Here is a 12568-nt window from a genome sequence, read left to right as displayed (position 1 = left end):
GAAGTACTTTGGGCCTCAGAAAAAACTTAGGAAGTACGATCTCTTTCTCTATACTGTGAAAAAAATTCAGTATGATTGGTTTTCATTTTTTCTTCTTTTTCCTTAAATGATTTTATTTACTAATGAAACTGTCCTACCATTTTCTTTGTGCCGAGAACTTTAATTATAAATTCATTTTCTTTAATTGACATAGAATTATTCAATGTTTTAGATTTTGAAGTCATAGGTTTTTTCCTAAATTTTATTAACATTCCACAAATTTGTATGTTACCATTATTTCTTCGAGGGTTGTTCTGCTCCATTTTTATCTATATACAGTTCCAGTTATGTATAGATGTTTGTTCTGGTTTCTCTCCTGACTTCTTTTATTTTTTTCTTTATATTTTATTTAGGAAAATTTTCTTGATCTAGCATCAATTTCATTGCTACTTTCCTTAGCTATGTCCAATCTGATGGTTAATCCATTGATAAATTCTTGCTATCTAATCTTGTAGGTATTATATCATTTCTATTTGGCTTTTTGTATAGGTTCTATCTCTTTGCTAAAATCCCCCATGCATGTTGTCCACATTTCCATTTAATCCTTTGACATATTAATAATAGTTATTTTGAAGTTTCTGTCTGATAGTTTTAACATTTGGGTCATTTCTTAGTCTGCTTTTGTTAATTGCTTTATCTGTTCACAATCCAAGTTAAACTGTATCCACACCTGGAATCGGCCAGTGTCCTTCTTCTATTACTCTATCAGTACAATCTTGTACTGATACAATCAAGTCAAGATTTGATGGGAACCAGCAGTTAGTGTAATGGCTATGTCACTGGATTCCCACATAGTCGACCGCGGTTCGTGTCCCGGACCCGGTGACTTAAAACTCACGCTGGGCACGTGTGCGCGCGTGCCCAAGATCCCGAGAGGAGAATGGAGGAGAAGGGATTGTGGCGTGACCATCCCCCCCGGGGGTGATTTCTCGCTTTCTGTCTCTCTGTCTCTCTCAGTCTGTCTGGCAAGCGCACGCGCCCTATAGTTGCTACTTTCCTTAGCTATGTCCAATCTGATGGTTAATCCATTGATAAATTCTTGCTATCTAATCTTGTAGGTATTATATCATTTCTATTTGGCTTTTTGTATAGGTTCTATCTCTTTGCTAAAATCCCCCATGCATGTTGTCCACATTTCCATTTAATCCTTTGACATATTAATAATAGTTATTTTGAAGTTTCTGTCTGATAGTTTTAACATTTGGGTCATTTCTTAGTCTGCTTTTGTTAATTGCTTTATCTGTTCACAATCCAAGTTAAACTGTATCCACACCTGGAATCGGCCAGTGTCCTTCTTCTATTACTCTATCAGTACAATCTTGTACTGATACAATCAAGTCAAGATTTGATGGGAACCAGCAGTTAGTGTAATGGCTATGTCACTGGATTCCCACATAGTCGACCGCGGTTCGTGTCCCGGACCCGGTGACTTAAAACTCACGCTGGGCACGTGTGCGCGCGTGCCCAAGATCCCGAGAGGAGAATGGAGGAGAAGGGATTGTGGCGTGACCATCCCCCCCGGGGGTGATTTCTCGCTTTCTGTCTCTCTGTCTCTCTCAGTCTGTCTGGCAAGCGCACGCGCCCTATAGCGAAAATCTCTCTCAAAAAAAAAAATAATAAGATTTGACCTCGCTTTGTGTTTTGTTCCTGCTATCATTATTATCAGGACACTACAGGCTTCAAATTCTCCTAGCTGTTAGCTTCATTACCTGTACTTACAGTGGAACTTGTGTTACTATGGAATTTTTCTTGGTATTCTTGTTTCCCCCTCAACTTTCAACAGATCCTACTTGTCTGTGTCACAGAAAGGGTCCCTCTCAATATATCTGTCCCTCTCCCAGGAGGACTCACTCTGCTCTTCTCCATTACTAAATAGTAGCCTCATTTCTGAGGTAGAGTCAAGGGAGTTCTGAGTTGTAATGATCCAACCACTGCATTAGGTAGTCTGTATATAGCTGAACTTCAGGACTGGAAATCTGAGCATCCCCACCCCTCCTCTGATGACACTTATTCTTATATCTGCAGTAATTCGTGTGCAAGGAAGTATCCACCACTTCTCCTCCCAGTGGTACCTAACCTCTGGTTTGTATCCATGTAAAATTTTGGACCCAAGACAGGCTCACTGATCCTTCCCCAGAAGCAAACCCTCATCAGCCAAGAAGCCTCAACTATGTCTCACCTTTCCCCTAGAAACAGACCATTTTGTTTGCACTCCCACCCCCCATAAGAAGTAAAAGAGTTTTGCCTGGACGCAGGACAGCAGAGGTTCTCCTTCCCGTTCTCTAACAATCTAAGGCTTTCTCTTCTTAGGAGAGAACTTGCTCCTGTCCCCTACATCCCTGCTGCACTACACAGGCCTTCAGTTTCCTGCACTGTCTTCAATATTGTCCCTGAAAAACTGGTAGGTGTTCATGGAAAAGAGCTTCAAAGTGATCGTAAACTCCCCTCGTGTTTTGGACTCACTGATGTTCCAAACTGACCTGGGAACTCCCACTTTGCTTTTTGTAATGTGTTGAAATTTTAGCTGATCCCTGCTCCTCCCTTTGAAGGGCAGCCACCGTTCTGTGATCTGCCACAGGTTACATGCTTCTTGTGCTCTCTCTCTTTGGAGGGGCTGTCGTTTTTGTCACTCATTTTACTTGGTCACCTGTTACTGCATCTCTACTAGAATCAGGAAGTTATAGTTTCTGGAAATTATCTGGCTGTTTCAATCATTCTAGGGCCACCTGGGTTCTATAGATTAAACAATTTGTAACTCCCCAAACTATTTTTAATCATTAAGTAAGCAATTTATAATAGCACTAGCTACTGAACCTGGAATAAAAGGATTCTAAATTCACAATTTGTCTCCAAATCCTTTAGTTGAATTTGATAATTTTCAATAGGTATATATAAAGAAAAACTCGTTCAAGTTTATAAGAAATCTAGAAAACAGTAGGTTACCACATGGCTATTTAAATGCATACTACTTTAGTCTCCCATCATGATTAAATTTGCTTCCACGTCGGTCCAAAATAGTCACAAGAACCTCATACAATTTTAAACGTAAATTCCATCTATAAGTAATAAAAATACCCTTCATATGACACAGATTAAAGTTTCAGTTTCTCAAGTAATCATGTTTTCCCACTCAAGGATTCTGCACACAGAGAGGCTTTGTCACAAATTCTCCTGGTCAATAGGCATAGTTTTCCTTCTCCCAAACTTTGCAGATGGCATTCTCTCCAGTATCTGTGTTTATTCAGGGACCTTAGCTCTACTTTCACCCCTTCTCCTACTGCCACCAACTGGTTTAGGCCAAGATTTCAGCACTTGTCCCAAAGTGAGTGATGAAAGCCAATCCCTAAGTCTGAGTATCTAATCTAGTTTTACATTTTCCACAGGACATTACAACATCAATAGCGTAGCTACTACTCAGGTTTAAAGTGCCCTCTAAATTTCTGTCTCCCAAAGATTTATCCTATCTTTGTTTGGAGCTAAGCTATGCATTTACATTTTTTTCTCATAATTTATCCAGTGTTTATATAAGTGTGTGTATGTGGTGTCTATATTTTTTCTACCCAACAGTTGTTAGGGCTAGAAACCTATTCATTTCCCCTAAGACTGAGATATATACATCAGAAAATATAGGCATCACAGTGTTTCTGACTATCTTTCCATTTTTCCTATATTTCTTCCATAATTAATGGCACCCTATATTCTTGGTTTTCCAAATGACAAATTTTGGAATCATCTTAAAGGAAACCTTTCTGTTGGGTCTCACATTCAGTTAATCACTAAACTAATTTTATAACTGCAATATTCCAGTTAATATATACTAGCAATCTTAGTGACTCAGGAATCTACCGAATGTAATATTTATCTTTCTGAAGTTTTGTGAGGTTTAAATGAGATAAATAGATCAGATAAGAAGTATTGCAGAATTGGAGCCCTCGATTGAGGAAATTAGCTACCAGCTACCTAGTGACCCGAGTCAACCTAGCATTTGCATTTTAATTAGTAATATTTATGAATTTCCACAAAGTCACATAACTCACATATCTACCTAGACTATATGAGGGAAAAAATAAACAAAGCACCTAAACTACCTCTCTCATAGTTTTTTTTGTTGTTTGTTTGCTTTGAGATGTGAGAAAGAGAAATACAGATAAAGAGGTTGCTATTTCTCACAGGAACTTTCCATGTCACAATGCTCCTGCCCAGCCTCCTGGTTAGCTAGACTTACAGGCACATGCCACCATGCCTGGCCTATTTGAGCTGATCTGAGAACCAAATCCAGGCCTCCCACAGCCCCAGCCTGGTATAGCAGCTCCCAAACACATGTACCAGTGTACATGGGCCTCTGCTAGTTTTCTTTGTTTTGTTTTGTTTAGAGGTTTTCGCTCTAGGGCATGTATGCTCGCCAGACAGACAGAGAGAGACATAGAAACAGAAAGCAAGAAATCACACACACCCCCCCCGGGGGGGATGGCCACACCGCAGTCCCTTCTCTTCCATTCTCCTTTTGGGATCTTGGGCACACACACACACGCACCCCGCGTGAGTTTAAGCCACTGGGTCCGGGACTCGAACCACGGTTGACTACATGGGAGTCCAGCGACATAGCCATTTTGCTAACTGCTGGTCCCCTGGCCTCTCCTAGTTTTAATGACTTCTTAATTTCCATTTTATTAGCTACCTGTGCATGTACCATGGCTGATATCTCTTATAAACTGACATTCCCACACTTTATGGCAAAACTGGAAGATTGGAAGATTTAAAAGTCTAGAGAACAATTGCAAATACTAGAGACAGTGTGGGAAGAGGGTAGGAAATGGGGAAGGGTGAAGGAAAGGAACCAAGGGGAAAAAGAAAGAATCAGAACACTTAAGCAACACAAAAGTGGAAAATTATCTGTTGATGATAATGTGTATAATAATATCTTTCACTGGATTACTGTACAGTTATTTTTACTGGGAAAATTCACTTTATAAATTATAATGCTATACAGTGATTAGTCCAGTGACATAAATATTATGCCATCTGCTGGCCCAGCATCTTCTTCCTTTTAACTCATTGAATTAAGTCCATTGATATTTTTAGAATCTCTGTTTTGTTTTTCATAATATTATTAGCTATTCTGTCCAGATTTTTTAAGTTTATTTATTAAAATAAAAAGAGCTTTCAGTATTTACAACATCACGTAATAAAGTTACTGACAATATATTAAAAGGTAACAATTTTCAAAAAAAAAAGGCAAAGTAGAATCCCTTTAATAAAACATTCACAATATGTCTTTATATGTTTTGTTAAGAAAATATTCTAGAATAAATACACTTAAAATCTTTGTGTGCTGTGAATCTATATCTTTGTGTAAAGAAAAGGAAAAATAGTTTCCATCTCCTGCTGGAATAAACTGTTCTAATCCTCCATTGCAAAGACTACAATACTGGTTTGAAAACCACCATCATTAATGATATAGTCAAGATACATAAACATGTCGTAGAGTGAAATTAAGGAATAAAGAGTTTTCTTGGCATATTGAATGGCAACATATGGAAAAAATTTTAAATAAAACAGAATTTTAGAAATAAAGATTTATTTAAAAACATGTGCAAAGCTCATATATAGAGACTAATGACAAGCTTTTAGAACAGTGATCATAAAATTTGTATATATCTTAAGTTCAGCCCAAAATTTTGATTTCTTCTTTTTTTTATTTTGAAGGTTTTTGCTATAGGGCACTCGTGCTCACCTGAGAGAGACGGTGATAGAGAAAGTGAGAAATCACCCACCCAGGGGGATGGCCACATCACATATCCTTCTCCTCTAGACTCTGCTTGGGATTTTAGGTATGCATGCACATATACTTGGCATGATTTTCAATTCGTCAGATCTGGGACTAGAACCACAGCTGGCTATGTGAGAGTCTAGCACCTTAACCACCAGGCCACCTGCTGGCCCCAGTAATTTTAATTTAAAGAACTTTTTATTACCATAGATTATATTTGTCATTAATGATTTAGTTGGAAATGTCAATTGCTTCAATGACACTTCAACACCATAATTTATTGCCCCAAGTTTGTTCTGAACCTTGGAAATCTGATTTTTTTAAGACGTTTTTGCCTTAAGGAACATGCACTCACCAGAGAGAGAGAGACAGAGACAGCGATAGGGAAAGTGAGAAATCACCACCCAGAGGGCTAGTCACGCTGCAATCCCTTCTCCATTCTTTTCCTGTGATCTTTATCATGCACATATATATGCCCAGTGTGAAGTTTTTTGCTTTGTTTTGTTTTGTTTTGTTTTTCTAATAATTCATTTAATTATTTTTTTATTTATTCATTCATTTATCTTAACTTGACCAGAGAAAGACACACAGAGAGAAGGAAAGTGAGAAAGCAAGCCACCAGGTCAAGACCTCGACCCATGGCTGGCCATGTCCAGCACCTTAACCACCATGCCACCTGCTGACCCCAATGACCAGTGTGAGTTTTAAGCCACTGGATCTGGGACTCGAACTACAGTCAGCTGTGTAGGAGTCCAATGACATAACTGATACAGCATCTACAGGCCCCAGGAATCTGATTTTTAATAAGGTTGCCCTCCTCCTGCACATTGATTCCATAAACAGATGCATTCTGAAACTCTACATGGGTCTTCCTTCATCACTATGTCTTAAGAGTGTTTTACATAAGCCACAGATTTGTCAAGGCTATGTCCCTCTCTTCTTCCTCACCTTCTTCCTCTTTCTCCCTTTTCCCCTGCCTCTCCATTTTTTTATTAATTGCCAGAGGGTAATGTACTCACCAGAGATAGACAGCAAGAGACAGAAAAAAGTAGTCTCCAATGGGGCATGATCACATTGCAATTTCTTCTTTTCTGCATCTCCATCCTTTTGCATTTGGGATGCACACACATGCACACATACACATGTGTCAGGAATATTTTTCAAGCTACTAGAGGCAGGACTCAAACCACAGTTGGCCACATGGGATCCAGTTTCCTTTGCCACTATGCTATAGGAATGGCCCCATCTTTCTCATTGTATTTCAGGTAATGTTAAGTTGGTAAGTTAGTTAAGAAGATAAATTACTATTACATCAATCTTTTTTTTTTTTTGAGAGGTTTTTCACTATAGGGCGCCTGCGCTCGCCAGACAGACAGAGAGAGACAGAGAGACAGAAAGCGAGAAATCACCCCCCAGGGGGGATGGTCACGCCGCAATCCCTTCTCCTCCATTCTCCTCTTGGGATCCTGGGCACGCACGCACACGCGCCCAGCGTGAGTTTTAAGCCACCGGGTCCAGGACACGAACCGCGCTCAACTGCACATTGATTCCATAAACAGATGCATTCTGAAACTCTACATGGGTCTTCCTTCATCACTATGTCTTAAGAGTGTTTTACATAAGCCACAGATTTGTCAAGGCTATGTCCCTCTCTTCTTCCTCACCTTCTTCCTCTTTCTCCCTTTTCCCCTGCCTCTCCATTTTTTTATTAATTGCCAGAGGGTAATGTACTCACCAGAGATAGACAGCAAGAGACAGAAAAAAGTAGTCTCCAATGGGGCATGATCACATTGCAATTTCTTCTTTTCTGCATCTCCATCCTTTTGCATTTGGGATGCACACACATGCACACATACACATGTGTCAGGAATATTTTTCAAGCTACTAGAGGCAGGACTCAAACCACAGTTGGCCACATGGGATCCAGTTTCCTTTGCCACTATGCTATAGGAATGGCCCCATCTTTCTCATTGTATTTCAGGTAATGTTAAGTTGGTAAGTTAGTTAAGAAGATAAATTACTATTACATCAATCTTTTTTTTTTTTTGAGAGGTTTTTCACTATAGGGCGCCTGCGCTCGCCAGACAGACAGAGAGAGACAGAGAGACAGAAAGCGAGAAATCACCCCCCAGGGGGGATGGTCACGCCGCAATCCCTTCTCCTCCATTCTCCTCTTGGGATCCTGGGCACGCACGCACACGCGCCCAGCGTGAGTTTTAAGCCACCGGGTCCAGGACACGAACCGCGCTCAACTACGTGGGAGTCCAGTGACATAGCCATTACGCTAACTGCTGGTTCCCACATCAATCTTAACATTGAGTATCAATGTAATCTAAATCATGGCTCTGGTCACAGGATAACCAGAGGCTTGAGAGCTTTCTTTTTTATGGGGGCAAACAACCGCATTTTATTCCATTTCCTCTTTATGAAAAAAGATAGTTTGAAGATACTTAAGTGTCCTCTTGATTCTAATAAACAGTATATATGTGAATCTTTTCATCTACAGCAAAACGTGAGTAATGTTATTGAAGAAGTTAAAAAAATATGCAGTGTGCTGGGGTACGTGGAAACCAAACAAATCACAGATGCAGTAAGTGGACTAAATCTAATTCTTCAGAGAAAAGCAGAGGTAAATACATTCGTTTATCACACAGCAATTATTTCAAACCTTAATTCAATAATTAATTAAGGAGTGTGAAAGACTTGACTGACAACTGTATCTCTCTCTGTGTGTGTGTGTGTGTGTGTGTGTGTGTGCGTGTGCATATGTGCACATATACAGAATGTATTTTAATCATTTGGGGGTAATGGCAGCTTGATTCTATTATACAAAGTGGATTTAATTAAATTAAAAGGAAATTTCTTATACTTCTGAAGTTTATTACTATCCTGAAACTTCTAAGTAAAATTGAAATTGATCCTACCATCCTACCTACAGGTTGTTGGGAAAGTCATGACATATTTATCTATGCAAAATGCATCATGACTTTCCAGCCAATGCAATGGATGAACGTACTTATAGAATATTCACATGCGAGTGTTTGGGCAGGCCCTTACAGCTCTCATGTGTACCAGTGTTTACACTGGTGTTAAGTCCATGCCTGCACAGAAAAATCACATATGTAGGAAAGAAAAGATCAATATTTGTGTATCTTTTGCTAAATTTTCAGTGCACACTGCTGCTATTATTTCTGAGTAAAGTTCTCTAGATCCCACATCCTGTAATGATTTTCTGGTTTAATCAATGGGCATTACATGACTTTGAGATCTCAGAAATCTAATATGAATTTTAATTATTACACCCCCCAAAATTAGTCTGTTACAATAAATCCATTCATCTTGTTATTAGTGTAGTAGATTAGGTAAAGCCAAACAATGTAACAATAATAACTAATATGTGATAGTGTATTGTAATATATAACAGTTTCACATGAGTATCACTTTAATTAATTTATCTTTTTATTTCTATTGCCATCAGTTTAGCATTTAAAAATATTTATTTAATTTTATTTACTATTATTATTATTACTATTAATTATTTAATTTGCTACAAGGGCATGTGCGCTTACCAGAGAAACAGAGACAGAGAGAAAGAGAAAGAAAAAGTGAGAAAGCAGGCAACCAGATCTAGGACTCAAACCATAGTTGGCCACGTGGGAATCCAGCAGCTCAACCACCACACCACCTGGTGGTCCCCCGGTTGGCATTTTAATGTTTATTTCTTTATTAAAAATCCGACACTCAGCTTGTGCACAGAGGATTACTAGGTGGCAAAAACAAGGTCTGAACTCAGGCCTCTATACATATTCCATGATATGTGACACTTCATAAGAGACTGAAGAAATACATTCATTCCTTGCCCACATGGAAAAGAGCATCAGAGATTATATCACCTTTGAATATGCCAGCCTTAAAATTTCCAAAGAATTGATTTAGTATATGAGTTACATCATTATTTATAAATCATTATACTTACTTGCTTATTGTTTCAAATAAGAAAGTTTTTATGAAAACTCAATTTATTTATGTTGGACTTTCTATGTTTTATTCTCATCAGAACTTATTTTGTGTGATGAGAGAGTAAAATGACTACAGAAATTTAAATATCTTATTAACATTTCATGAACAGTGACAGTAATGATTCTTAGAAGTCAGGAAGGTATACCAGTAAAATATTTTAAAGATAAACATTGATTAAAAACACAAAGCATTTAAGAAATCAAAGGTGAAATTGTATAAGCCATAAATCTCAGAATGCAATGTCTAAGAAAGATTTGTATTTATTTTCCTCAATTTTCCCTAATGGGGAAACACCTACTCTTTTACTTTCCAATTATAGAAGGAAATTAAATAATTATGTAGTTGCCAAAATGCCTTCATGCATAAATATTAAAATTTGTGGTCCTCACAAATTATAAAAAGGTAGGAAATCTGATGTGATCATATGCAAAGGGTGATGCAAACACCCTTCAATTTGATTGCAAGATGGATGACCTTTGGAAAATTAGCTTATCTCTAAAATAAAAGGATAAAACAGAACTTATAGGGGTTTTGTGAATATTAGAAATAAAGTTAATACAAGTCCTAGGTATTAAGCAGCTTGAATGAAAGTCATCATTATTATTGGAGGTATCAGGCATGGTGTTGATGGTAGTTTTTTAGCTCCCCCATGACGCCAGGATGGAGGCTTAAATGTGCATGCCCAATGAGGTCCCATTATCTCATGCCACTGATTATAGCCAGCCTCAGGTCAAATACAGACACTGGAGGAGGAGACCAGGGGTGGGAATGTGGACACATGTCTTCACATCTGTCAAGATTACTGATTGTTTTCAACTGTTTTTTTCAAAGAATTATTTTATTATTATTATTATTATTATTATTATTATTATTATTATTATTTTAATTTGACCAGAAAGAGATAAAGAGAGAGGGAAAGTGAGAAAGCAAGCCACCTGGTCTGGGCCTCGACCTATGGTTGGTCATATGGGAGTGCAGTACCTTAATACCATGCCACTTGCTGGCCCCGTTTTTAAACTTTTATGTCCAGCTCCTGGTGCATAGGTAGAAACAAACAACTGATCAAAGAATTAGTAAAACTTACCTATTTATTTATTTAAGACAGGATGTCAGTACATTGCCTAGGCCAGCCTCAAGTTCACGATCCTCTTGCCTCAACCTTCCTACCTCACCACAGTGCAGGTGCAGCCACCATACCTAATCTTTAGATTGGACCAGGAATCAAACCTGGGCCTCACTTGTGGTCCCAGACTGCAGAGTACAGCATATTGATATATGCCACCTCAATCAGGCCCAGAAAGTATAATTTGGGGGGATGAAGCACTTTAAATGATGTTAAAGTATTTCTAGATAAGGGGGCAGCAGATAGCAGAATAGTTACGTTGCTGGACTCCCATGTAGTTGATCATGCTTTGAGTCCCAGAGCCGGCGGCTTAAAACTCACACCAGGCATATGTGCGTGCACGCCCAAGATCCCAGGAGAAGAATGGAGGAGAAGGGATTGCAGCATGTCCATCCCCCGTGGAGGGTGATTTCTATCTCCCTGTCTTTGTCTCTCCGGCAAGCGAATGTGCCCTGTAGCAAATATAAAAAGCTTTATTTCAAAGCATTTGTTTTCTGAAACTTCCTTAAAACCGCAGAATGACAATTTTCTCAGAAATTTCAAGCTCTCAATATATCTGAAGCTAAAAGAACCCTTCCTGGAGAAATTTTTATTTTCTAGAAAAGCTATGGACAGTTACAACACTTGGGAAAAGTTCACATTTACATTTTACATTCCCTATGTACTTACAAGAACTAAATATTGTGTGCTTTTTCTTTGTGACTTGTTATTTCATAACATATCTAAATATTTGTTTATCACACATTTTGATAAGACACATGATTCTTATACATAACAAATAAGAAAAGACACTTATGAATTTATTTAATACTGATCTATGAGCAAAATAGTTCAAAGACCATTCTTAAAAGATCCTATTTATTTTGAGCAGACTTTAAAAGTTCATTTACTCATTGACATCTATATCCATACATTTAAAATTGTTTTTCCATCTTATCTTTTTTCTTTTTATATTTAAATTTATTTATTTACATTCAATCACTATATGTCATTAACGCATGCAAAATGAGATTTCCCATTCAGAATACACTGTATATTGGCTCAATCAAGCACAGCAACATACATGTAATCATCAAGAAATAATTTTCCATTTCTTATTTCCTGTACATTTTGCTTCTTTTTGCTATCTTTGATTCCCTATCTCTCACCTTCTGTCATGTCCCACCCTCCACCCACACTGTCCCTGGTATCCATGGTTGCTTTCTATGCCTTTTCCCCCAGTTTTATTGATTTGCTAATGAATTTAATTAATCTAAATATTTCCAATAGCAAGTGCAGCTGATATATACATATCCATGAACACTAGTCTGACTTTAGGCATAAACCTTACTGAGTAGAATGAACATACTATAAAGTAACACCTAGTTGGGGCTCTATAGCTTACTGCAGTCATCAAATATGCATGTTTTTCCTGAAACTTCTTTTTTAAAAAAATTAATTAATGTACATTCATGCCCTAATCATCATCACAGCATACAAAAAGGGTTTTCCATCCACAATACACTGCATAGTGGCTTAATTATGTATGTTATCATCAATAAGTTTCCATTTCTAGTATCACATATGTGTGTGTATATATGTGTGTGTGTGTGTGTGTGTGTGTGTGTGTATATATA

General features: G+C 38.0%; 1 protein-coding gene across 4 annotated transcripts in view; it reads left to right on the top strand.

Annotated features, from left to right (window-relative positions):
• PIK3C2G (phosphatidylinositol-4-phosphate 3-kinase catalytic subunit type 2 gamma) overlaps positions 1-12568 on the top strand; it is a 469433-nt gene that overhangs the window by 124565 nt on the left and 332300 nt on the right. For all 4 annotated transcript variants that reach the window (XM_027767815.1, XM_006167334.3, XM_027767814.1 and 1 more), the window contains one exon: positions 8316-8438. In XM_027767815.1, coding sequence (XP_027623616.1) covers positions 8316-8438 — 123 coding nt within the window. The remainder of the gene's footprint in view (positions 1-8315; positions 8439-12568) is intronic.

This window comes from Tupaia chinensis, unplaced genomic scaffold (assembly GCF_000334495.1).
Source record: "Tupaia chinensis unplaced genomic scaffold, TupChi_1.0 Scaffold144702_1, whole genome shotgun sequence".
Lineage (NCBI taxonomy): Eukaryota > Metazoa > Chordata > Mammalia > Scandentia > Tupaiidae > Tupaia > Tupaia belangeri.
This window is presented reverse-complemented; position numbering and strand designations above follow the sequence as displayed.